At 38.1% G+C, this 27326-nt stretch overlaps 3 protein-coding genes and 1 pseudogene across 6 annotated transcripts in view; 2 read left to right on the top strand and 2 right to left on the bottom strand.

The window, feature by feature from the left end:
* LOC111331757 (uncharacterized) overlaps positions 1-11232 on the top strand; it is a 37498-nt gene extending 26266 nt beyond the window's left edge. The window contains exons 38-46 of the mRNA XM_088754413.1: positions 198-440; positions 745-984; positions 1622-1837; positions 2844-2906; positions 8713-8874; positions 9209-9373; positions 9719-9844; positions 10529-10737; positions 11111-11232. Of these exons, the coding sequence (XP_088610539.1) occupies positions 198-440; positions 745-984; positions 1622-1837; positions 2844-2906; positions 8713-8874; positions 9209-9373; positions 9719-9844; positions 10529-10713 (1400 nt within the window). The 3' untranslated portion in view covers positions 10714-10737; positions 11111-11232. The remainder of the gene's footprint in view (positions 1-197; positions 441-744; positions 985-1621; positions 1838-2843; positions 2907-8712; positions 8875-9208; positions 9374-9718; positions 9845-10528; positions 10738-11110) is intronic.
* LOC148736186 (uncharacterized) overlaps positions 1-27326 on the bottom strand; it is a 300358-nt pseudogene that overhangs the window by 89034 nt on the left and 183998 nt on the right. The window lies entirely within an intron of this gene.
* On the bottom strand, positions 15986-24868 carry LOC111331728 (EGF-like repeat and discoidin I-like domain-containing protein 3). Of its 3 annotated transcripts, none has more exons than XM_088755201.1 (7): positions 24850-24868; positions 21342-21429; positions 18101-18432; positions 17639-17777; positions 16752-17080; positions 16257-16400; positions 15986-16117 (listed from the first exon to the last, which is right to left on the bottom strand). In XM_088755201.1, the coding sequence occupies exons 2-7, from the start codon at positions 21358-21360 to the stop codon at positions 16109-16111; spliced, it is 972 nt and encodes a 323-aa protein (XP_088611327.1). In that variant the 5' UTR covers positions 21361-21429; positions 24850-24868; the 3' UTR covers positions 15986-16108. The 3 variants fall into 3 exon arrangements, with proteins under 3 accessions (XP_088611327.1, XP_022792632.2, XP_088611326.1); XM_022936897.2 differs by lacking the exon at positions 24850-24868 and adding an exon at positions 22696-22853; XM_088755200.1 differs by lacking the exons at positions 21342-21429; positions 24850-24868 and adding an exon at positions 18816-18945.
* On the top strand, positions 20168-21162 carry LOC148736188 (uncharacterized). The gene is made up of 2 exons (XM_088751480.1): positions 20168-20281; positions 20665-21162. Exons 1-2 carry the CDS (start codon positions 20168-20170, stop codon positions 21160-21162), a joined length of 612 nt encoding a protein of 203 aa, XP_088607606.1.

Raw genomic sequence — 27326 nt, 5'->3', positions numbered from 1 at the left:
ATTTAAATACCACCATGACTGGAAGGAAAACGCGTGTACTGTAAGTACCACCCGTTGTCCCGTACAAAGCCTTAGAAAACTTTTCTAAGGCTTTGTATGGGACAACGGTACTTACAGTGCACGCATTTTCCGTCCTGTCATGTACGAAATTTCGTCTGGTGAACATTTTTGTATTAATTTCTTTGCTTTATTTGCAGTCCACACGAATCCATGGATCGCCTGTCCAATCGAAAGAATAGAAGATCTTGATCCAGACAAGTCCACTGTGGTGCTTGGTTACAAGTGGCAACTTCCTCGAACCAATTTGGAGAACGTGACGGTGTCGCCTAGCAACTACGATGAAAACTATCCATTCCCTGTTGGTAAACACCGAGTCACATGGATGGGAGCGAGTGAGAGTGGAGGTCAAATAAGCTGTAGCTTTTACGTCACTGTCAATGGTGAGGATTTCTGCTGCTTGAGCAAAAATTTGTTGGGGATATGCTAAATTGGCTTATTGATTGCTCTCGGCATAGACGTGAACAGTAAACAGGCTGCCGGGTGGTTCGAAGGGTAGGTTTGTTAAAGAAAAATAAAATATAATTGAGGGAAAATGCAATTTCTCTGATCATCACATATGATCACCTGGAATTCGTTTGGGGATCACCGGATAGTATTTTGAACATACATATCAAGTTCAACGACGCTTGCTTCTTCTTTTTATTTTAATTCATGGTTTTTAGTTTTATTTCACCTTTTCTTCAGACGTGACCCCACCCTCAGTTGAGAGTTGTCCAGCTTCCTTCAAGGAAAAGACCAACTCTCTTCAGAAAGAGATCAGTTGGACCGAGCCAGTATTCAGCGACAATGTGGAAGTGACCAGTGTGTTTTCCAATCGTAAGCCAGGGTTTGAAATGGAGACCTATACATCCATAAGAATACAATACACTGCTTCTGACGCAACGGGAAATATTGCTTATTGTGTCTTTAACATCACTTTGGAAGGTAATTACGGGACGAAAATGCCTTTCTGTATACTTAGACTGTTGTGAGAAACGTTCCTTTCTTTTGGAGTAAAGCGTGAAGCGAATTCTGTATTTTGCAAATTTTAAGGCCTAACCACAAAATGTTCTTTACCAATTACGAACCATTGCGTGGTAATGTTCTTCTTCATTTCTTGAAAAGAACTGAACCCTTCTGAGGTTTTTGTGGATATTTCAAGATAGTACACGTATTTCTGAAAGGTTGTAATATGCTAATAAATTTTGCATGATTATGATGAGCTACGATGATTTGTAAATGTTAATTGTTACAATCAAAAGATGTGATAACTTACTCTCCAAGTCATTCTAACCCATTTCTGGCCTCAGGCATTCAGGGTTTCCAAGACAAATTACTTAATGATTTAAGTTAATTAGTGAATGATGGGCCCGCAGAAATTGGCGCAAGCTGTTGCGGAGTCCCTGCCTATCGGCGAGGCTAATAAACTAAAATTAAATCAATTATAAATCAATTCCAAGAAATCGAGATACAAGTTGGAAAAAAACGACCATATTTCCTTCAAAGTGCAAGCTTCTCGGTGAATGACCCCAAACGTTTTTACGATTGTGAAATTTATGATTTTACGCTTTTTCTCTTAAAGGTTCAACTTGCAAAACAATTGCTAATCCAAAGCAAGGTACAGCGACAAAGCTTGGTATAAATCTGATTCTCAGATGCAATCAAGGGTACTTCTTTAACCCGTCTCCCCCAGGTATTCCAGGAATGTTCCAAAATCCTAGATACCGCTGCCAAGATAACAAATGGTTGTCTCTGGATGATGGTGTTTCTATATTAACTAGGGCGCCTGATTGCATGGGTAAGTTTACCTAAAGAATTAATGCGCGTAAAAATTAGGTGGAAATAGGGAAGCTCCTCGTCTAGCTCGTGTTAATCCGTCAAAGTTACTAATGTTTCCGAGAAAAAGTCCGCTAGCTGAGACAAAGGCGACCTCAATATTATGTTCTTAGTGTTGCAAGAAAATCGAAAAAAGTGAGAGATAAGATTTGTTGACGAAGAAGACATCCATAAAGAAACGGAATGATATTTGTCTACAGAAGGGTTACAGTGCGCATGTCTGATGACTAAGACTTTCGTTTTTATCTAAAAGTCTTATCATCAGTTTTATAACCTGTGCGATCCTCAATAGAAGGATCGTGCTGGTTGACAAGTGATTCTTTTTTTTTTGTGTGTGTTATTTATTTATTTTGTGAGTGAGTGAGTGTGTGTGTGAGTGTGTGTGTGTGTGTGTGTGTGTGTGTGTGTGTGTGTGTGTGTGTGTGTGTGATAGTTTGTGGCTAATTGCCCCGGCCGACTCATGGCCTTAAAATAAGTGAGGAGAATTTACTACCTTTCTATCAAGAAATGGATAGATATTCTAGTCTTCTCGGATAAGGACGAATAAACCGTAGGACCCGTCTCCTGCAGGGTTAGGGGTAGGAGACGTTAATTTCCCACGCACGAGATTATTGTGTGGTGGATGTCCTCCCCTGGGTGGGATGGGTGGGTGTTACTCGGCATTGGCCCTGAAAAGCCCCTATGGGGAGTGGTCAATTAACCTATGTATGTATGATTTGTTGATATTTAGGCGGTTGAGCCCTCTGAGCCGTTCCAACATGCTTACTCGCCAGATTTCTTGAAATTTAAGTTCACATTTTGATAAAATTTTATTCAGAAAACGACCAATATGATACTTTTTTCCTAGTATCGTAATGTAGTCTTTTTAAGACGAGTACAGAGTGCAAAATTAAAATCAACGAGAAAGTTATTATTTTTGCTTTTCAAAGCAATTAAAATAAAATTTTACTATTAACATTGTATTTCAGCTTATGTGCAGTACGCTGGTTCAGCATGTAAAGAAGGTTCCATTAAAGTAGAGAGCATTTGCTGTGAGTAAAATGTGGCACCAATATACACATCTAAATATAGACGATCGAATTTTTGATGGTTATCATATCATTTATGTTGAGTCCGTAGCTCTCAGAATCGTAAATGTCATAGTCCTTAATGATGACGAATACACTTAGTTTTGGTTAATTCAAATATTCGCATGAAAGAGAATGAAAAATCCAAGGAAACTGTGAATAAGTCGTGGATACATTGCGTTTGAATGAGTTTTGAAGATAATTAAATTCCATGGGTGACTCCCGGATACAGTTGAAACTACTTGGTATTACTTTGAACTGCTGGGGTGATGTTGGGTGAATGGTCAGAGTTTACATTTTAGCTATCGTTCCGTACAAAGTACAGACTGCAAACCGGGTACAAAATGAAGACTAGGTACAAAATGCAGACTGCAGACTGCAGATTGGGTACAGAATGCAGACTGCAAAATTTTGAAAACTGTTATTTCGTTTGATACATGATAACATATGTCATCTTACAACTTACCGAGTGTCACGCAATCGCCTTTTAGCAATCACTTTCATGATCATTTGCACTATATTGGAATATTCCTTGACCGTTTCTTCGCATACTTTATTTTTAACAAAGTGGCCACTGAATATGTTTTTAAAAAAAGCGACCACGATCGTTCTCAAATAGAATTTCAAGCCATCGTATATAAAAAAAAAGACAGCTTTTCTGTGTGTTACGAACTCTTCACCTTTTAAACCGATATGAGTATATTTTCATTTTGTTGACAAAAAAGTGGACTTAGACCAAAACTGTTCCTTCAACTTCATTACCGTTAACGTTCATGGGTGTACACACAATGATTTTCACAAATTAATGTCTGCGTAGTCCCAAACAGATGAGAGTTAAAACCATCAGAAAAGTAAACGATTGATCAGTCACGAAAACAACGCTTCGCTTTCCCCTATTACTTTTCCGGTTACTCATTTTAGCGATACCATATTAACCCGTGTATAGGTGGTTTGCAACCAATCTCTAGAGACACAGGAAAAAATAGTGAAAGGGACAAATGCTGGTGGACGAACAAAAGAAGCTAGTGAGATATCTATTGTTCACGTCCACCAACATGGCGGCAATGACGTAACGTGCAAACCACCTATAGAGTGTTTGCACGTGACGTCACAGCTTTATCATCCGCCATTGTGGGGGAGTAAAGAACCAACATGGCGGATGCTGATGCCCAACAGACGTCTCAACGCGCTTCAGAAGAAAACATTATTCATGATATTCCTTTGTCTAATTATGCGAAATCACCTGCAAGTATTGTAAAGAAGCGTTATATTGATAAGATTTCGTGTGTTCGTGTTGATCCTCTTTTGATTCCGGACGAAAAGTTAAGTAGGGAATGCCTTCGTACTGTTGAAGCTGTTGAAGCTGTTGATCTCGTGTTGCATTTGGTTTCACAAACTAGTTTTTATACGACAGAACAGTTTAAGAACTTTAAAGCTTGCAAACCTACAACCAAATGGTTTACGGTTTCATAACCAGCATTTTGGGGCAGATTTTCGCTTAAATTTTTCGCCTAGCGGCAAATTCTTCCATTTCAGTTGTTTATCCTACAAGCGTCGTCCAAACAATTACAAATTGTCCTGGTTATGTAATGAGTGTAAATTGCAAAGTGTTGTTGCTATGAAAAGCTCAAAACTATCCAAGGAGTCTTCCTCTCCCATCTCCAACACTTCTGATGATTCTGACATTATAAATTTGGGTGAAACTTACCATGTTGATGTTGAGAAATATGGGATAATTGCTGAACTATCTGCACATGACTTTGATGTGATTGAATCACCTAATGGGTGGCTTGAAAATAGTATTATACAGTATGCCCAATCACTTTTGAAAACAGTCAATCCAGCTATACAAGGATTTCAGCATACAAGTCTTGGAATATATTTAAATTTGAAAAAGTTGATGGGGATTTTGTTCAGATATTGCACACTGGGGGCAATCATTGGGTATGTGAAAGCTCAATTGGATGTGAAAAAGGATTTGTGAATTTGTATGACAGTCTTTTTCATGATGTTATTTTTAATGATCTGGAACAGCAAGTTCAGAACTTAATTGGTGAAGATTTCAAAGATATATCTGTTGTACCTGTGCAACAACAATCAAATGATTCTGACTGTGGTGTTTTTGCAATGGCTCAGTGCAACAGCACTTTCTTACAATCTGGACAAAGATATCCCAAACTTTGATGTAAATCAAATGAGATCTCATCTATTAACATGCTTAAAGAGTGGACTGATTACTCCCTTTCCTGAGGTTAAACAGTTGGTTATGTGACATTTTATTGCTTCATGAAGCATGAAGCAGTTCTTGCCTGAGAGCAAGGCATTCAAACTCCACACTGTTTATCACCGAGTATTTATAAGTGTTATCAACAATGTAAAGAATGAATGCATGGCATCAACATGGAAAATGGGTTAAAACCCAAATGTTTGTGAATAAACTTATGAAAAAAATGCAAATGAAAAAAAATCATAATAATATTTCATCAATAGTTAATAAGTACAATCCATTCAATGTTGAATGCCCCATCAGTCAAATGGGATGGTAGGTGGGCAAAGATTGACAAGAGCTGAGCAAACTCTTAACATCCTGTCAATGAGAGGTACAGATTCACCAGATCTACAGGCAAGATAATCTGTTGGCAAAGTTTGTTGAAGGATGGTGTACTTCTGTCTCAATGTCCCAATAATGCTCTCAACGTGGATTCTCAGTGTAGCAATCTGTCTTGTCTTCTCTACATCAACAGGATCGAGTTGATCCTTTCCCTTTGTAAATGCTGGAATATTCAGGTCAGCATGACGGAACCAAATACTTTCATGCACAGTAAAACCTCTGTCAGCAAGGACCATATCACCTGGCAAAAGTTTCTCAAGAATTCCACACTTCTCAGTCAAAAACTTGTCTGATGTTCTTCCTCCCCAAGCCTCACTCACAAAACAAATTGTCCCTTGTGGTGTAACTCCAATTAAAACTTTGACAGTGTTGTGGTGTTTATAATTTGAAAAGGTCTGAGCTCTTGCAAGAAGGTTGGATGGCCAATCGATGAAAATTTCAAAACAATCAATAATAACTGTAGTTTTACGACCGAACGCATCCAAAAAACATCTAGGCATGGTCTTGTACAACTCATCACGACTAGGCCATTTAATAATTGGAGTTAATCGAATATCCATTACAGTTATCCAAGTAACTAAAATACGAGAGACAGAAGACGTCGAGATCTTTAGACGATATGCAAGATCAAGGTGTGGGACAGAAAGTCTTAGCTTCACTAACACCATACAAAACTCTTGAAACTTAGTTAGAACTCCACGTCGTCTATCAACATGTGATGCAACAAAGAAGAAGACTGTTTGCAGAATTTCAAAGGATGGCAAACCAGTGTAAAACTTAACTTTGTCATCATCTCCAGAAAAAAAAGCTTCGTCAAAATCAGAAGATGGCAAGTTCTGATGTATGGGCTCAGGCGAGAGCACAGTGTTACAGCTCAACTCTGTTTGGGTTACAGCATGCCTCAAGTTGTCGGGTAAGTTCTCAGAAATGTCCTCAATATCTGCCATTTCCACGTCGAATGATATGTTTTGAACACTATGGCCAGCTTCGTTGTGCTTTAATCGCTTTTTGGCAAGACTTATCTGAGAATTTTCAGAGTCTTTCTCGACCATGCGCTTTGTACGTTCTGTGGCTCGTCTGACTCTTTCCTGACTTTGCTGAACTGATGCTTCGCTAACCTTTAGTTTCTCGTGTCCAAGCTTAAGCGATGGTACCCAATCGACGTTCCACTTATCCCACAGAGGAGCAGCTATTCCAGAATGAAAATGTTCGCCGCAAACACGATCATTTTCAAGAATTTTGTCCGTAAGGTCGTCACGGCTTATGGCGGTCAGCCACCTTCGCCTACGTTCCGTTGACAAAATCTCCGTTTCTTCGCCTTGCCTCGTTACGATTTTGGGCACTCGACAAAAGGAAAGATCTTTTCGCTTAGACGTGTCGTGGGAACAGTTTAAAACCAAGCAAAATTTCGGCATAATGCAATAAATTGAGAAAAACGTTGGAAGATATAGTAGTAAACTGTGTTACTGCACGCCTCTTTACTCCCCCATAATGGCGGACAGTACAATTTTGTGACGTAGCTGTGACGTAGGTGCAAACACTCTATAATGCGCACTTTTTTCCTACAACAATAACCATCAAAATCGCGGTGCGTATTATACACAGATTCTATTGTTTGTCACGCACGTCCTAAATAACTTTTTTTCAATGAAAAGTTATCGGTGCATATTAAGTTTTTACTCTAAAATCAAGAGGAAAGACAAAAATCGCCAAATATTTTTGCAACTGTGCTAATAGGCACGTGGATCAGATTTCAGTGAATATGCAAATTTGATCGCGCGTGAAGAGATCTCTTGTTGAGTGTTGTTGGCCAACCATGTTGCGAGCGTTTGCACGGGCCTTTACATGGAATTTTCAATGAAAAGCAAGAAGAAAGCGAACAAGAAATATTTCAGGACAAAAGCTTTATTTGAAGCAGTTCTTGATTTGCTGTTATGAACGGAAAACGCGCGAATTTCTCACCTGTACAAAGCGCACGCAGTGGAATTCATCGTGGTTACATGATCGTTGTTTATTCAAGTTAACTTTACGGCCAGAAAATTGCATAGCGTTAGTTTAAAAATTCTAAAAATACGACGATATGACACAAAATCCTCAATACTTTTCGGACATATTGTTATCGTTTATCATTTTAATATTTGTAGTTAATAATGTTGTAAAGCGCTTTAGAATATTTTATAATTTTAGCGCTTTAGAAATGTAAATTATTATTATTATTATTATTATTATTGCTCACTCATAACATTTACCGGGCCATGAAATCGTCAAATTAGTTAGACCTCGCTTGAAGTCCTAAAGTTTGATTTCAATAATGTCATAAATAATTATATTTAAGAACGACTATGACCTGGATGCCTTGTTAAAAACAAAACAAACCCGGGAACAGCGACGAATATTCCACAATAATGCAAATGATGGCGAAAGATGATCGCGTAAAAGCGATTGTATTAAGCGTCTTTACTCATGGTTACACCTTTAGTCTTTCAAAGAGCTTTAATTCGGTTACACATGTGCTAACTGCGAAAAGTATTTCAATTAACATCGAAACTCCTTCGAAGAAAGGTTGAGTTAAATTTCAACGTCACAACATTACTTCGGAAATGTGATAGAGGCGTTCCTGTATAATTTCGGAAGGTCACTATCAATATTGATCTGCCGTCGACATATCGATTTGTTTACATCTGAGTGAGTGATACATTTGCACATTCTGCCCCATTCTAATAGTCGTTTGTACGCTTCGCGTATCCACGACTAAAAGGGACGACAGCTGAAGTGAAAATGTGCCCAGATTCCTAGAAAACAGAAAATTCCCGAATTTGAGGAGTAGGAAATTGTGCTTTGGATTCCCCTTCGATTTACCCTCAATTTTAGAGTTAAAAAGAAAAACAACTAGACAGGTTTGAAAAAGCTGGCGTAAATTACGCCCACAGCACATTAGCTAAAAGTTACTCTCTAGAACGCTTTACTAGAAAGTGGCCAAAAAGAATCGTCATCTGACTGGTTACCAACTCGAGGTATTGTGAATTGAAATCAGTCTCACTATTCTGCGTAAAATTAACCTGTACTTTGTATGTCAAATGATACATTTTGCAATAACAACTGCGAGACATGATAAATCTTGCATCTTGGTATTTATAAATTTTCGTCTTTTGCCGCCAGTGAATTGCCCTCCTGGGACATATGGAGACAGCGGAAGCAACACTTGTATAGACTGCATCCCTGGGTTTTATCAGGATCAGGAAGGAATGACAGAATGTCAGCCATGTCCAAAGAATTATTCAAACGTTATCACTGGATCCAAATCAAGTGTGGATTGCAAACGTAAGAAAAACTCTGAATTCCGGTGAAGAGTCATTAGGAGAAACTGAAGTTGCTTTTGAATAATCGGTCGGGTGACTTAACGAGACATGCACCACCAAACTTCTTAATGTGAATATTTTTTTTCATCCTTTAACGATTGGGATTCGAGTATACAGATTGTTGTATTCAGAAAGTAACCTTGGGTTGAAATTCCCTTCCTTATGTGCCGAGGGGTTAATGTTTTTGCTAATATAAATCAGTTTTTCAAGAATTGCTTGTTAAAGAAATTTTTAGTTTGTTTCTTGAAGGACTTATATCTCCTAATTCCATTAAATTAACCTGGCTTTTTCGTCAGTGATCTGCCGGCCTGGTTACTATTCTACTAATCATGGGATCACGCCCTGTGTGGAATGCCCAATGGGAACATACCAGGATAACGATCAGCAAACTATGTGCCACGCATGCCCAATGGGCACAAATACAGCAAGCGCCGGAAGTACTTCACTTGAAGACTGCACGTGTGAGTACATTTTTTTCTGAAATGTCTTTCATTGACTAGGTGGGGTTAATTAAGATAAATTATTTTATCGCCTCCGCGACCTTAATAGCCTGATAAGTATAAAATCTTAAAAACCATCCCAAAAAAGGTTCTGATTTCTTCTGTAACGGTACGACTTAACGTGGAAATGGTAAAACTTGTTTTACACTAAAAAACCCCCGGTTGCACTTTTAATGTAAATTGCTATCAACAAAAATCTTGCACCTCCAAAAACTAATTTGACAACTCTTAACTCAAGTCTTTGGATTGCAAATTTGTAGTATTTAGTCAAAGCTCTATTCTTGGAAACGTCTTTTTTTATGCCAGCGCCAGTTCGCATCACAGAAACTATCCCGACCTCGGATCACACCGCATACGAAAACTCGACCATTTCACTCGAGTGCCTTATTTCTGGTGTCCCGGCACCTACAGTCACGTGGTCTAAAGTGGGAGGTAAGTCTTCCTGCTTAGCTCTGTGCACATAGTCCATCAAATTAACTGACAATCCTTTGCCTATAAACCTTTAGGGCTGTTTCTTGGAAGTGTTCCTGCGCGTGTCGCTTTTAAAAATGTTCCAGAAAACTAAAAATTCAAACGACAAACTAACCATGCTAGCTCACAAAAACTGAACTTTATAATAGTTACAGGAAAAGTTAGGCCAATAATGAGGTTTTTGATGTTCTAATTGGTCCTTAAGAAAATTAAGTTTGAAGCTGGCAATTAGATTAGCTTTCCTTGAGTGTGACATATATGAGCGCTACGTTAATATCTTTCAAATTCCGTAAAGCCCGACACCGTTTGTGATTCCATGCGTGATGAGCAGCCTGGAAAATTTCAAAAGCAATTCTGGAAAATTTGAAAGCAATTTCATGACGGGAGCTCCGCGATAAGGCAACTTAAGAAACGTCCGCTTTTTGAGGGTCTGTCAATAAATGTGCCTTTCAGTGATGACCCTAAGTTATGTGCACACTGGAAGATCTCTCTTGTTTCAATTAGAAAGTGATACATTTAGATTGGAAGTAAAATGGGGACGGATGCTAATATCTCAGTCGAGGTTTTCTTTTTTTTTTTTTAATCTCATGCTTACCTCTTGGTTTCTGACAAGCTAATGTCCTTCCACTTCTATGATTCTTACAGGCTCCCTTCCATCCCCGGACCGTCTTGTCATCCAAAACATTCTTGACCCGGACAACAAGCTGTCTGGTGTGAGGTACACTATATCTAAGGTTGTAGTGGCCGACTCTGGTACGTACGAGTGTATAGTCACCAATAAACACGAGGCAGTCACCAAGCAAGTTATAATCAACGTGCAAGCTGAGTAACCAATTGGTGAAGCCCCCACCTAGGTGAGCGACTATATCTCTTATTGAGTTTCCTATCAGAGGGGGAGAGGGGGGGTTAACATCTATTTATTGAATCAAAGTTGTTTGTAGGGCTCGAGAATAATGTGTTTAGCCCTTCACCGAGCCCCACTCTAGATCCTTGGAAACTTCAACACAACTCCTCGTCGTGTAATTCACGTGTGCATAAAGAGAATATATGATAATATGCATAACGATTGAGTCGATATCGTGAAATGGCCATCGTAGAGCTGGCGTTTCGAGCGTTAGCCTCTCATCAGAGCGAAGGAATGAGTCCGCAGCATGCAGGGGTTGGTATTACGAGCGAATAAAGTATATCTTTTCTAACATAAGTCCTTTTATTTCTTTACTCTCATAGATATCCTCATGCCTGACATGGTATATTTTTCCGTATGGTTACATGGTTGCAGCGATTTAATTTGGTCTTGTAATTGAATTACGGGTTGATGGGAAGACCCTAATAAATGTAACTTAAACACAGCCTACTTCGTTTGATTTTTTAAGTTCTGTTTGAAAACTTAATGACACTTGATAAGAAGTAATTATGAAAATTGCAGTGATATGAAAATGATAATGATACTATCATAATATCGAAATTGATATATTTCACTCTCGTTAATCAGGTGATATTATCACACTAAAGTAGAATAGATATCTGAGAAACGTTTCCACCTAAATGCGCGCGCGTAGGCTTTGTCAGTTAAAAGAAGAGTAAAACGTAAAGTTCTAAGAAATGTAGCGGAGAATTTAGAATTTTGCCTCAGTACCGACATGAGAGGGACAAAGTTACTAATATTCAAAGAGAATGCGCTGCTGCATTGGCGGGAAATTGTAGCGAAAAGAGACTGACCTACGGGCTGAGTCAAGGTGAAATTGTCTCACGACAGATAGGAGATTGTTTCTTTCGGGGCAAGAAACAGACTAAGAGTTAAATTACAACAACAATTTGAAAGGACGTTCACAAGGTTTCTATCGGCTTAGTTATCTTTTACTGGTCATTTTTATAAAGGGAAAACCGAGAAAATTTTCGTCGTGCACTGAATAGAGCTATCATTGCCAGTTTACCTTAGCTAAAAATGACGTCTTAATGCAAAATATCGCCCCAATACAATTTTCATTTGATACTTCCCGTCCTGAAATGATAATGGTGATGAAGATTTTTCTGAGAGTAAGAACGCTAACAAAAGTAGTACTAAGAAGATGGAGACAAAAAGAGACAGCAGCTACAAGCAAGCCTGTTTAATGAATGCTAAGTACAAAGATAACTGTAAACTAAGTATTTCCCTGAAAGGGAAAGCCTCCCTTTAATTACCAATGGCTGTTGCTACTTATCGGCTTGTTTCCATCTAAAAGATGAGCCATCTTTAGATTCTCTAAACAGATCGATAACAAAAAAGACGAATTGGTCGTCATAACAAACAAAACGTGGAAATTCCTGTTCCAAAAGAAAGTGTAAAACCCTGGGCAGACTTTGGCCATAGGAGCCAAAGAAGATTGGGATTTCTGGGTAAAAAATGTCTCAAAGGTAGTAAATCGTAGACAATTTTGTTCCCCTCTCTTTAACATTCATCCAACTCTCACTTGAGTGGGTTTCAGGGTTACATGCTCAAGACAAACACAGAAGCAAATTTTCCTCGTAGCATTGGAAAGGGTTTATGCTATACAGATTCTTAAGATTTGTACCCACTCAATGTTTAAATTTTACCATTTTCTTGGAAAGAACACGAAGGAATAATTTTCTCTTTTGATGGGATCCCTCTGTTGTTTTAAGTCTTACCTTTATATGAGACAGCCATACAACTCAATGCGCATGCATAGCCATCTGTGGTAGGACAATGGATAGATTTTGACACAGCGAGCGTGGAATGGCGGAACAAACTCATGGGTAACAATGGAGTCGTGATCATAATTTCCACGAAATACCTGTAGGAAAACTGTGCTAATTATCAGCTACACACATTCGTATTCAAAACACATTTTAAAATATTTATGTGAATTTAAACTCACTTACTGCTACTCACGAAATCTATCGAGTGATTAATCAGCCCTGATCGATTTGGAGTCATATAACCAATTAGTATAGGTAATCGCATGGGGCCGAGTAAAATTAAGGATTAATATCATGCGTGTTTTCGGAAGTTGCTGAAATTGCCCGAGTCGCGCAGCGACAAAGGCAATTTCTGCAGTGCAGAATTTCTAAATATTTGTGATTGTTCACTGCTCAATAATACAAGGTAAGTTGTACCTACCCCGAATTGACCCTGCCACGTGACTGTGTCTAATGCTTCTTTTCGGGAGAGATGCTTCATGAGCTTTGTCTTCTTCGGCTTTGGAAACCTGGTTTAACATTTTCATTTTATAAAAGTTATAAAAGTTATTTTCTTGGAAGAATATTTTATTCTTAGATCTGATTTTAAATTTCTATTCTAATTATCCAGCCCGTCAGCCCTGTTTGTTTGCTTTTTACTGTCAAGACAGTCAGACATCTAGTGAGTTTTACGCCTTAATAAATTGAACAGTAGTAATGCTATAATTATAACTTAGCAAAATTTAGAGGCACTAAAATTGATTTTGTCACTTTAATAAGTTGTTCAGATTGCTCCATAAATGAAGATCGTAATTTTTTATTTTGATGTGCGTAATAATCGTGTTAAAAAACTATGTAGTCAAACAGTCATTGATAACTTTAGATGATAATGCCTGTGAATACGAGCGAAGGAATTTGTATCTACCCAAAGTTGACGTGGCCGAGTGACTGCGTCCAGTGCTTCTTTTCATCAGAGATTTTCCGGAAGCTTTGTTTTCTTTGGCATCGGAAGTCTGGTTAAAAAAGATGGGAAACATCACATTTGTATTCTAGAGAATTATTTGCCTAATCATTGAAACCTTCTATTCTAATTAAGATCTGACCGTTAATTTCTTTTCTGGCCATTCACTATGTAAACCAGGTTTAGAAACTATTAAATTCAATTTCTTTGATTCTCACCATCAAGACAGTTACATCTTTAGATCGATGATGGCCACTCGCCTTCGTCATGTTTGATTGACTACAAGACAACTCAAGAATACTAGTAAAAGTTATTTGAGAGTATTTGGGAATAAGATCCGAAGATGCTTATAAACATCTCTAGCAGTAAAAGTTGTTCGTACTTTTCTTAACGAAAGGGAAGGGTGTGAAAACAACGCCTCTTAAACTTCAAGTCAATGGCTGTTTATCAAGCTAACCTGCTTGTTTCGAAAATTTTGTTTTCATATACTTAGTCCTAGAGAGACCTGCTAGAATACTCAAACCACAGCTTATGATGGCTGCTGCTAGATATTGGCTACAGCTTTGTGGCATTTTGGACCGTGCTGAGACGCAAATCACCTGATGTTTGAAATTCCCTTGGCCAGTAGATCATGGCCAACATCTCTTTGATATTCAATCAAAAATTTATCTCTGTTTCGACGTTACTTTCGCTTTATTGTCCAACTTGGGAGAGAACTGAGACAAATTGATTTGCACGGTTGAATATCATGATCGGCCTCAATACGAGCCTTACTTCGCCGTCACTCTTTAGATAGTAGAAAAACCTTTTTTGTAAGTTTCGGCCAATCAAGTTTTATCGTGATAGTTTTATGATTGGCCCCGGTAGACAAGCTCTTCCTTTGGTTGGGAAATTTAAAAGTGGTAACACTCTCCCTTAAATTTTTGAGGCTATCGCAGCGATGAAATGAGTTGCAGCCACCTAGTTTGGAAATAATATAAGCAGTCCGCACCGAGACTTTTTTTTGTAATAATGCCAGAATACTCACCAGAAAGTTTTTCGCTTCGAGAGAAACTCCAAATAAAACGAGAACCAGAATGAAATTGCTAAATCGAAACATCGCAACCTGAATGACAACTTGGGTTTGTCGAAAAACTTGCACTGAAGCAATTAAAACAGTAAAGATGGATGATATATGTTTATGGGCACCAACACTCTAGAAACCTCGCAAATAATTTGAACTACAACCACATAGCAATATTAATTGTATTCTTATGCCGCTTCTTCTTGGAAGGCAAAGCCTTAGAAAATAATGAAGAACGACTGTACATCTTTAACACAGCATAAATGATGCAAATTCGACGCAAAACACCACTTTGAGGTAAAATTTACGTAGTTTAAAGGTATCACTTTCACACGCTTTGAGGTAGTTTTACAAGCGTGCTTTTTTAATATAAATATCATCAGGAAATTCTAGGGCAAAACAGTGAAAATATATGAAAGTAGAGATTATTAAAGCAAGTTAAACTGCTCTTTTGCTTTTACCATTGCCTTGATACCATCCTTTTCAAGGTAATTCGTGAATTATATGAAATGTTTTCTTCTGCATTTTTATGAGGATTTAATGATCTTAGCTAGTGTGTTTATAAAACTAGTCTGATAAATCAAACAATAATTCAATGCTGTGTTTCTCAGCAGAGTTGTGTGAGATCAACGCATTCCAGATTTCCTTAAGGTAAACAAAAAAAAAGAACACCTTTTTTCAACATGCTCGATTGTTATAATTATGGATATTTGATAAGTGGTATATTGTTATATACGAACATTATCAGTCATTGTGTTTTATCATGCCAATGAAAGTCAGGTTCCAAATATCGCATTAGTGAATTATTAGGTAAAAAAATGTACCAGTCTATGAATAAAAGTTACCGACGGAGAGTTAGATCATGATGTGATTTGAAAGGAACTTGTTGTAGTTTTTAGAACCTGCCCTGAGCACTTTATTTTCTGTTTGGGCCTTGTTAATGCCAAAAATTACGTTTGTAAGGCTGTTGCTAACTAACTTATCTTCCCACTCTATGCTTTGGTACCATCGCAGTTTGAAGTGCCAGTATCTTCTCGTCACTCTGGTCAGTATACGGGAAGTGAATGCTGATAATAAGGTGTCTCGATCCTTCTACGCAAATATTTCAGATGAAATGCGGAGCTTTTTTATTATATAGCTGTGGTGAACCGAAATCTTTTGTCAGTGGCTCCTGGCTTAAGTCAAGGACACTCACTGGACAAAAATAACTCTGCCAATCTACCTTACCAACAAAATGATTTGTTGTGGTAAAATATCGCCCCCGCCGGGTCCAACTTTCAATGGACACTTGGTACTTCCCTTCCAGAAAAGTAATAATGATGAAGATTGTGATAAAAGTAAGAATACCGATAAAAGTTGTTCCATGAAGATGGGAAAAAAAATCCAAGCAGTCACAAACAAGTCTTTTTAATCAATGTTTAATGAAAAAGTAACGGTAAACTGTTTTCCTGAAGGAAAAGGCTGTCTTTAGTCACCAGACCATTTTCTTGTCTGCTTGTTTTCATCTTTAAACGACGAGTCATCTTTAGATTCCCTAAGTGGACAACAAAATTAAAAAAAAACTTAATCATCATCCTAACAAAAGATGACGATTCCTGTTCGAAAGAAAAATGTATGGAAGTTAAAGATGACTAGAATTTCTTGGGAAATGAAAAGTGTTGTTCCAGTTTTACCTTTATGGGACAGCCATATAACTCAATGCGCATGCTTATCCATTTGTGGTAGGATAGTGGATGGATTTTGACACGACGTGCGTGGAATGCCGGCACAAACTCATGAGTAACAATGGAATGGCGATCGAAATTTCCAGGAAATACCTGAAATAAAATTTGTTGAACATCAGCCACTCGTCGCAACTCACGAAATCCATCGGATGGTTGGAGAATCTTTATCGATTAAGAGTGGAATAGCCAATTTGAGCTAAGAAAAATATCTCTAAGAGCCTATCAGAACTCTCAGTAAAACCAAAACAATCTCTGAAGCGAGGAAAAAAGGTGAATGAACGAGTCGCTACTGGATGTAGGGTTACTTCTGATTGGATAAATTGTTGGCGCCATTTTTCTAAATCATTCAGATGAGTAAACGTAAACCAAAGTAGACCCGAATTACTATAAAACACATTCAAAATGTATGTGGCTTTAGTAAAACAGGATTTCTTCAAGATTTACCATCTTTTTCCCATGGCTCATGTAGTAGACCCAATAGGGGCTCACAAGACTGTAGGAAACAGCATAGCTTGTCACCCATTGATCACAGCAGTCTTGTCTCCCTTGTGTGGCGACTTTGGTAACAGTAGATGGTCTGCCAAGATCAACTTGGATCCATTGGTGGGTATCTCTGGTCTTTACACACCAGGCTCCGGCATAACCAGATGGTGGCACAAGGTTTAATCGGCCCAATTTGGCGACATGATATGCGCTGTAGGATGACGAGGCGGACAATGCACTGTCTTTGATGCGGCCATCTTCCATTCCAAGCGACATCTGGCAGTGATAAGCTTGAATACGTCGTAAAAAGACAAAAGGGGAATAATGGGAAGAAAACTTTTTCGAAAGCTATGGTCAATATCAACTAAGCCACAATCAGTTTTTCTTTATTTCTTTTCTCACTTCGATTAAATCAAAATGAGAAGGAAGTTTTTTGGACTGGTAGTGACACAAGAATTGTTCCATAGATGTGTAATGTTTACGAGCCTTGCAGCTGATATCCCAAAACACAGTCCGTATGCTTATCATTTAGATTTTCATGATTACTATACAGCTCAAAAACTTTTTCGGCTGTGATGTCCATAGACAAGAAGTTTCTTCAGAGCCCTAAGGTTGAAGTGTGCTGCAGAGCATAGGTATATGAATGTAGAAAATGCGTAGAGAGAAAAAAATTCTAAAATGAGAGAAAATCGAAAATAATCAAACTAACTGAGAAGAAAAAACTGAAAAAACGTTACTGGTCCAAGATAATAAAAACTTCACTACTCTCATAACAACGTTTTATATCTTCTTTGTATCTTAAAAAATGCAGGACTTGGAATTAATTGCCTCAAGATGAGGTGTATTACCGTTGCATCCGTAAACCTCTGCTCTCATGGAAATATGATTGTGCCAAGTCCACGGATGGAACCGTACATATATGGCTTCGATATGAGGATGGAGGAAGTTGTACACTGGAGTGTTTCCATCTGCATTTCCTCCAAATACCTGGCGATGAAAATTAACTGATTTCTCACCTCAATATCATTATAGTGCACAACTCAGATGATGTTTTTTAAAACTTTTTGTAAGTTTTCAAATTTAAAGAGTAGATCGTGAAAGGAATACGTATGCTAAACCTCTGTGATTTTGATAACTTGGCAACGTTAGCAAATTATGTTTCTTGCCCACATAAAACATATGAGAAAAATAAAAAAAATAAAGTTGGTGATACGAGGTAATATAAAAAAATATAGATACCTAATCTTTCCTTTTCGGCCTTTTATGTGACCTTTCAGTCTTATGAAATTGTAAAGTAAAAAAACATTAACCTGGATTTGTCCATCAGAGAGTCGGTACCAGGCCCAGTGAATTCCATCTGAACTGTAAGACAATTTGAAGCTTGTCACCCTTTGACTGCAACAATCATACCTCCCTTGAATCGCCACCTTAGTCACTGTGGTCTCACGTCCAAAAAAAACTTGCAGCCATTGGTGGTGATTGTTACTTTTAGCGCACCAGGCCCCAGCCTTACCCTTAGCTGGGATCTTATTAAGGCGGGAAAACTGAGGGATTTCGTTAGCGCTGTAAGAGGACGATGCTGATAAAGCACTGTCTGGGAGATATCCGCTTTCCATTCCCAAAGGAAGGGTACAGCTGCGATCTGTTGGAAAAGCACAGCGTGATGAAAATATAGTCAGACGACTTAAGAATTAACTGGTGCATATTATAAAATTAGTAATTTCATTAGGGCGCTTTCTAAGAGAAACCAGCGCAGAAGGATGTCTTCAGAAAGTGCTCCCATATATGTTGCATCACGAAGGAGGCAGATAATTCTATTTTTTCCCCTTGGTCGGGCTATTATTGCGCTCACGTAAGTTATCTATGGTTACCGATAGAGTTCATCGACGATCTTGCCGCTGTTTGCCGAGAAACAACGGCTGGAGGGAAACAGTGTGGAGCACCTATACCGATGAAAGATTTAAAAGAACTCTTAGGATTTCGAAGGATATCGTTAATTTCATTCTGAGCGGAATCAGCCATGACCTGAAACGGCAGACAATAAATGAAGACCCCATATCCCCTGAATGTAGACTAACAGACATCCGTTCTTGACGTTTCGCAGAATTATGAACGTTTCCTTGATTCCAACTGGATCCATCACTGCTTGTTCCGGTGGTTTCCACTTCTCTGACAATACGCCACTGAAGCCTTCGCTCTCCAACCAAGGACATCTTCGTTATATTCAAACACGGTACACGGCATACAGAATGGTTCTTTGCATGTTAAATATGGAATGATATTTTGTTTCTTTAAAACAAGAGGAACACATGCCTGTTTCTCTCCCCACCATCTTGTTCGCGCATGACACTTAGCTACAAACTAGAGATATCATTAATGTAATACCTGACTTGTATTAAAATTCGCGTGGTACTCATTTTCGCTCAGTTTTGATTTCGCACGATTTAATTTCGCGCACCTTATAGAGGACTTATTCGCGCAGCTTTAAATTCGCGCAGGACATTTTTCTTGTTCGGTTTCTTTACTAGAGTCAACAGATGCAGTTAACCTTTTTGTCATTACACAATTAAAGAATAGAACAGAATTCGCGTAAACCTAAAGCAAGTTTTTCACCGCCCGCTGCCGGCACATTTTTTCACGCAATTTTTTTTGTTTGTTTGACTACAGAAGAATGTCGCATGGTCTGTTCAGTCAGGTGAAATCAACAACAGCGACAAAAACAAGAATCCCGACAGAAATTTCTCAGGTTGAAGAAGATGATGATGAAGTCATTTTTTATTTCTAATCTTTGATGGTAATCTGTGTACGCATAAACAGAACGGATAACTTGCCTTTTTAAACACCAACCTCTAATTCTCACTGAAAAACTCTTTAGTATCCAGTGATACTGTTAACTGTTGTAATATTACCATATGTATTAGTATTTCGTAGTGCATTGTGTAATTCTAAATTCTTAAGTTGTCAATAAAGTTAACATTTCATTTAAAACCTTTTCGCGCGGATTATATTTGGCGCAGTATATAATTTCGCGCACTTACATTGTGCGGGAATTCTAGTACTGCGCGAATTTTAATACAAGTAAGGTATATGTGAAATGTATTAAGTTCGGCACATGAGAAGAGCGACGTCTGAATCAGCTGCCGCTACAATGTCGAATAATCTGACAGACCTTGTCGAACTTGACGATGTTTGCCGCACCTTATTAAAGCGATCGAACCGAACTGATTCAGACGCCGCTCTTTTGCTGGACTAAATCATAGTAAGTAGAGGAGACTGGTTATGAAACCCGGTAAACATCAAAGGGTTAAACAATAGCGCGGTCGGCGATGTTGAACAGACTCGTCACGTGACTCTGACCGTGCACAAGTTCATTCAAGATGGTGGACGGTGTAGACGATCTGTTTGTGTGGGGAGAAGATTTTGAGTCGATCTTGGGTAATTTGGAAGACGATGACGAAGTAGAGGAACAATTTTCCGTCGCAGTTAGAAATGTAAGTTGAAAAGGTTGCAATTTCGAGTTGTAATTTTGCGCTACTGAGCTTAAATTTGCCACAGATGGGCTACTCGACGCGTGTAAAAACGAAACTCAACAAACGCTCGCGTATAAACCAGGCTTATATATTGCCGTTTCTTCAAAGGCAATCTTCTTTGGGGCTCCTACGAAACAAGGAAGAATTATGAAGCTTCTAAAGAGCTCAAATCTCCGGAATGTGGTGATTTGTCGAAATTATTTTAAGTGAAACCTTGTAATCGATAGAGCTTCGCGACTTCACGATACTCTCTTGATCGAAAAAAGTGGCCACCTAATTTTTATTTTTAAAATCTGAAGTAGTTTATTTATTTTACAATGGTGATGCTTGTAATATCTTTGTAGGCTCAGCGTCAAGAAATTGTTTGTCCTGACTGCGGAAAGAAATACAAAACAAGAGAAGGTTGTGACAGACACAGGGCTACAAAACACAACAATCAACAGGAAGGATTGGAGCAGGTGCAACAGTTGAGCCTGAGTGTTCTTGTAGAAATAGTTAACCGTGCTGTCCGCAATGTTAAGGAAAGGAAAGTTTTTGCAGAAAATTTAAGGATGGAGCTCAGCAATTACTCATACCAACTGCTACAAGAAGACAGCAATGAATTCTCTGCTAAAAAAGCAATCTATGAAGGATATACAAGAAATGGAGATGCAGAAAAGTTTTATGGCAAATATTATGCAACAGTTACTGTAAGGTCAACCCAATTCTTCAGTGGACTTTCTAGGAATGAAGCAACACTACTTGCAACCAAAGTTGCTGACTGTTTGGTGGCATACTCTACGCAACAAAAACACTCCACTGAAAGCAGTCATAATATAAAAACTGTGTTGTCAGTCAATTAAGTGAATTCATTACTGAGGAGATTAATCGCATAGCATCAAGTGTCCCCTCTACTAACTATGACTAAATTCATCAATTAGGTTCCGTACTTGAGTGAAGCGGCGTCTGAACCAGGCCTAAGGGTCTCCCCGGATACTCTTGATTGTTCAATGCTGAATAATACAAGGAAAGTTGTACCTACCCCAAATTGACCTGGCCATGTTAGAGTGTCTCGTACTTCTTTTCAGGAGAGATGCTTTTAGAGCTTTGTTTTGTTCGGCTTTGGAAACCTGCAGGTTTAAAAGTTGGGAAACTTCATATTTTTATTATATTTATTTTTTTTTGATAGAATCTTTAGTTCTTTGATCTGATTATTAATTTTTCTTTCTGATCATTTGTTCTGTCAGCCCTGTTTAAAAACTGTGCTGGTATGTTTGCTTTCCTCTATCGAGACACTGTCAACGTATAGATGATGCCCAGCCTCCGTTTCCGGCCAGCGGTCATCATATTATTAGTACTTAGGCCATCGCATGTAAAATATAGGTTTTGATTATTCAGTGTTTTCGCGTGTGTGCATTCTTACAATCTACGCGAGAAATACAATGGCCAACCCCCTAATTCACGAAACCTCCCTACAGCGGGCGATTATCATTGTGCAAGAATCGAATCAGGGTTTAGGGTTTGGTAAGAGCTTTAGATTGGTAAGAGCTTTAGTACATTTTGGAACACCATGATGAGATTTATATGATTCTTCGATGTATTTCAGGTAAATCTGGATTGCATCACCTTATGGCTGCTTGTGATTGAATTATTACCCTTCCGACAAGTTTCAGTCTCAAATTTAAAGGAAAATAGTTTTGATTTTATGATAATCTCAGTAGATCATAGTCCAGGTTTTTTTAATTTTTTAAAATATATCGCTCTACTTTCTAACTTGGTCGAGACATTGAGAAAGGAATTCATCGAAAGCAGAAGAAAAATAAAGTGAACGTGTCGATTTATTTGTGTCCCTCTAAGCACTGTTTTGTTCCTCTTTAGCAGGATAGATTTTTTTTATGAATGTTGGTAAATCAAGTCAACATAAGTATTTTTGAAACAACGGGTCAGGCTTGAAAAATTTTTGCTGATGCATTTTTAAACTGTTTTGGAAACTAGTGGTGATTATATGCTCATTTGTCTGCCAGCTTGTGAAAAGGAATCCAGTGAGAAAATTGCCATGAAGTTGCAGATTCAAGGTTTAAATTCGGATACGTTTGCCTCCCGAGATTTAAGACATTAACTGAGCTTTCGTCAATAATGATACACCATACATTTGATCCAAGGTGAGTTTTACGCCTTTGCCAATCGAATTATATAGGGATGCTAGAATTATATCTTGGTAAAATTTAGAGGCCTTAAAATTGATTTCACCATTTCAATAAGTTGTTCAGATTGCGGCTTCTCCACCATAAATGAAGATCGCACTTTTTTTTTAATATGCATAATAGTCGCGTTAAAAACTATTTAGGAAACTGAGAGTCATTGATTACTTTTGATGATAATTCCTCATTACTCACCCGAACAAACTTTGCTCCTGGAGAAACTCCAAACAAAATGAGGACTAGAAAGAAATTGCTTAGGCGAAACATTGTCACCCGACCGATAACTGGCGTTTGTCGTAGAGCTTGCACTGAAGCAATTAACAATAAAGATGAACTCAGCGCAATATTTTGAAGCTTAAATACATTCAACCGTTTCAGTTCGGCAAGCAAGAAATTTCCCGCCTTAATCAGTCATTGTTAAATATGCTAAAATGTTGACCTTCATGCTGAAACTGATTTAAGCACTTTTGAAAAACAGGAGGAGATGTCGGCAGATTAAACATTCTGTTCTCACATTCTCTTTAACAATCTTATTATCTATATTCCTTTCCAACGTGCGGTGTTTAGTATCACGCTTCAAAATGAGAACTGAGAAACTTTTAGCTCGTGACCCTAAGCATAGTTAACTATACCCTGAGGTCATACATACTGTCAGGTGGTGAAAGATCGACAGCGTTTGCTAAAGTCCTGCGACGTGGCCAATTCAAAGAAATTTGCATTTGAACGAAAACATCCGAGCTCACAAGACATTCATGACCATAGAAAGTAAAGTTGGAACCCGATGACCGTGAGGAAAAATAACTTGCTAGTATTTGTCTGAGTAGTGAGGTTACACACGAATCTTACTGCAAGGTGAAACGGCTAAAAAAGGACTCTGATTTGAAAAATGGTAGCGTATTCAGAGTTTATGCAAATACAGTCACTCGGACGTACAATTTTGCAAACCACTGTGTAAAAGCTTCATAAAGTTCAATTACTACCATTTGACCGTTTGTCTGAAACACCATATTTAATTTGCCTAATAAACGAATTTGTCCACAACTTCTTTTAAGTTTTAAGTACTAAAAAATCACACCAAAGTAAAATGAAAAATAAAATAAGACAAGTTTTGTTTAACTTTTTTACAGACAAAGAAAAATCGAATCAAACAAAAACAATCAAGGTGGAAGAGTGCGAAAAGTCGTGCTCCTCCTCCTCCTCAACGCCGGCGTCCTACTGAACGATTTTAATTGGCGGTGTGAATCGCCAACTAAAATCGCGCACTGAATGTTGAACTGATGAGGATAGATTTCACGCCAACCACAGCTATTTAAGGCTTTGAATTTCCCCTCGTGCTTTTCCCATAGCTAAACATTACTGTCTTACGCCATCGTGTAAATGCGTGATAAATTCACCCGACCTGATTTCGTTGACTTTATGATGGCGACTTTCGTCGATGTGTTTTACAAAACAGCGACATTCTTTAGAGAAAATTCAGACTTAGCTGCATCATAAATATGTTATGATTCAAAAGACTATAGTCTTCCTATAGCAAAAAAATTTTGCCTCTGTTCTTTGAGTCTGAGGTTTTGTTTGCTTTTTTTTGGGGGGGGGTGGGAGGTTGTTTTTCTGAGATAAGATTACTAAAACACACTACTAAGTGAAATTTAATTCTTAGACAATGAATTAAATTTTTTTTTTTTTGCTTTAGGTAAAAAAACGGAATGTCGTATGATTCCTGGTAAAGATGCTACATCTAATAGAGATTTTTTCATTCGGCTATCTAGGAGAAACCTTTACCGACTGGAAGAAGCGGGCTCGAGTTGATTCCAGTGTATAAAAAAGATGATGAAGCTGACACAAACAACTATAGACCTATATCGCTTCTTAGTGTTCCAAGTAAAATAATGGAATCTTGTGTATCAGAATCTCTTGTTCGACATGTTTTCCAGAACAACCCAGTTACAGATAAACAGTGGGCTTACCGTGAGGAGCACTCAACTGAACTATTGCTTGTACACCAGTCGGAAATCTGCAGAACAGCTATTGATGCTGGTAAAGTGGTTGCTGTGGCATTTGTCGACTTCAGAAAAGCTTTTGACTGTGTATCTCATGCTATCCTGCTGCATAAGTTGAATTCTCAATTTGGAGTACAAGGTTCTCTTCTATTATGGCTGACAGATTATCTAACTCATCGAAGTCAATTCACGGTAGTAAACGGCCAACACTCAAATGTGCTAAATGTAACCTGCAGGATTCCCCAAGGATCGGTACTTGGCCCAACATTGTTTGCATTTACTAGTCATACATTGTTTGCATTTACTACTCATGCATCATACTTATTGTTTGCATTGTACACCAATGACTTACCAAGTGCTGTTACCTCTGGCTTTTTCTACATGTACGCAGATGACACAACCGTTTACTGCATCGGGGACACTGTCGACAACACTGTCACTTCTATAAACTACTCCATAGCGTGTTTATAGGTGAAGCACCTACGGCTCTGTCATACTTAACAAACAAACCATGCACCACATACAATTTTCGAAGGAGTAATTATATAATTGTCCCGCGTTTTAACTCGCAGTTTCTTAAAAACTCCCATTAGCTATATAGGCGCTATACTCTGGAACGCTGTCTCGAAACATTTCACAGACCAGTTTTCAGTTTTTTATCGCAAAGTGAAGAAGGACTCTTATTTTAAGGATCTCGATTTTAGCGCACAGTCAGTCCAGTCACTACCCAGGCACTACCAAGATTTTTAAATGCTTTTAACTGTTTTTATGTTTTAAACGCAGTAGTCAATTTACTTAGAGATAAATAATGTAAATCATTTTTATTATTCTTACTGTATATTTTGTAGAGTGATTTTAAGGGAAACTATTTATATTGTTATTGTAATCATATTCACACGACCCCACAAGCCCCCAGCTTTAAACCTCATCGTGTTTAAATAAAGGATATGATTGATTGATTGATTGATTGATGCCAAATGTTTACTTTTCATGCTGACACTGAAGTATGATTGTTTCTTCTGGATGATTAATTTTACTTAAAAAGGTAACAGCGACTTTCGTTGATTCCTTTCATAAGAAAAGAGCCTCTTCTAGTCAACAAATTATTTCTGTTGGAAGATTGCATTGACGATTTCGGGTGAACGTTAGTGACAAAACATGTTCTTTCGACAATTGGTAATCTGCTTATAGCAATAAAAGAAATCATGAAACTACATAACAATAGATTATTTACAATTTGTTGAACTGGGATTTTCTTGAATAATAGACATCAATTTTTTCGCAGAATATTTGTTTCACTGTTTACTTTTAAAATCACGTAGGAGAAACAATGAAAAATGCGCGTAAAAAGAAGATGAAAACTTGCAGTTGAATAATATTTTTAATTGTCTCTCAAAAGTTTAGGAATTATTAGATAATGAAACAAAACTTTGGTCGCGCACCTTTCTCTCCTTGAAATTTTTGAACATGTCCATTAATTCTGAGCAAAGTACTTTATACAAAGTTTCTTTCTTGACCCTGTCAGTCGATCATTATTAGAACATGACAACAAATTTTTCTTTCTCTTTTTTTTCAGGTATTCCGTCATAAGTTTTTCCGTCCGCCAAGACAAGGCCCAGAGGTTATTATACAAGACCCAGAAGAATTATGATACACTGACACCTTGGGCTCTTAAAATGAGTACATCAGAAACTATCTTTTTCCTGTTCCGATTTTTACTGTCTCCGCTAAGATCACTTCATTTAGAAAAAATTTCATACATGCAACTAACAAATGACATAAGGATTCTACGGTGTGCTTGGAGCTGACACATGACTCTCTTCTCCACACATTCACATTCTTTCAAAATAAAAATCAAATAATCAGAGACAATTTTTTAAAGTTATATTTTCTAAATATTTGACTTGAAGATAGATGGAAGGATTCCCTTCACGGTTTACACTATGTCAGCGCTCAAAGGACGAGGAACGAAAACACGAACAAAAAGGCTTTTAATTTATGTGGAAAATTTTAATTTACTTTTTAGCACTTGGAGAGTTACACTGCCTGATATTCACAGTCAACGGGATCAGTTAATTCACCTGCTTTAACTACAAAAATTAATTACTTCAGGAGATTGAAAGACCAAACGATATCAGCATCTCAAACACTCACTTGACTCTCCGCTTCGATAATGAACAAGAGCAGCTGACTTTTCTCTTTTCATAGGGAAGATATCATTAAGCTATCCTCAACATAGAATATAGTTTTGATAAGATGAAAAATCATCATGGCCTCTCTGCTTTTGTTTTTTGTCGCAGTTGTATTCATCAAGACATGGAAGGAAACATTGACTGACTCGATTGCACTGTGATGGTGATAAGTTTCTCGCTATCATATCTTATGCAAATTTTCTGACACTTTTCTAACAGTTAGATAGATAATAATCTTTCGAAAGGGTGCGTTCTCACAGAAGTAGTTTTCAGAACAGCCCTGTAAGCACCCACCCAACCCACCCCAGGGGAAGACATCCATCACACAGTATACTCGTGCGTGGGAAATTAACGTCTCCTACCCCTAACCCTGCAGGAGACGGGACCTCCGTTAATTAGTCCCTATCCGAGAAGACTAGAATACGTAACCATTTCTTGATGTTACAGAAAGGAAGCATATTCTTCTCAGTTATTTTAAGACCTTGAGTGTTGGTCCGGCCGGGCCTCGAACCTTCGACCTCCCGCACAACAGTCCAGCGCTCTATCCATTGAGCTAATCGGGAGGCAGTTTTCAGATGATTCGGAATATCTCAGTTCCTGTCACTCGGAAATGACAACTTCCCAAACCTGCTCTTTG

Source organism: Stylophora pistillata, chromosome 3 (genome assembly GCF_964205215.1).
Source record: "Stylophora pistillata chromosome 3, jaStyPist1.2, whole genome shotgun sequence".
NCBI lineage: Eukaryota > Metazoa > Cnidaria > Anthozoa > Scleractinia > Pocilloporidae > Stylophora > Stylophora pistillata.
This window is presented reverse-complemented; position numbering and strand designations above follow the sequence as displayed.

Excerpts from the sequence above, each read along its gene's own strand:
- LOC111331728 (XM_022936897.2), bottom strand. The coding sequence starts at position 22,767 with ATGTTTCGCCTAAGCAATTTCTTTCTAGTCCTCATTTTGTTTGGAGTT. Across the intron at positions 21,430-22,695 it reads CAGGAGCAAAGTTTGTTCGG|GTTTCCAAAGCCGAACAAAA; the intron begins GTGAGTAATGAG and ends TTAAACCTGCAG. Across the intron at positions 18,433-21,341 it reads CATGGCCAGGTCAATTTGGG|ATCGCAGCTGTACCCTTCCT; the intron begins GTAGGTACAACT and ends CTTTTCCAACAG.
- LOC148736188 (XM_088751480.1), top strand. The coding sequence starts at position 20,168 with ATGGTGGACGGTGTAGACGATCTGTTTGTGTGGGGAGAAGATTTTGAG. Across the intron at positions 20,282-20,664 it reads TTTCCGTCGCAGTTAGAAAT|GCTCAGCGTCAAGAAATTGT; the intron begins GTAAGTTGAAAA and ends ATATCTTTGTAG.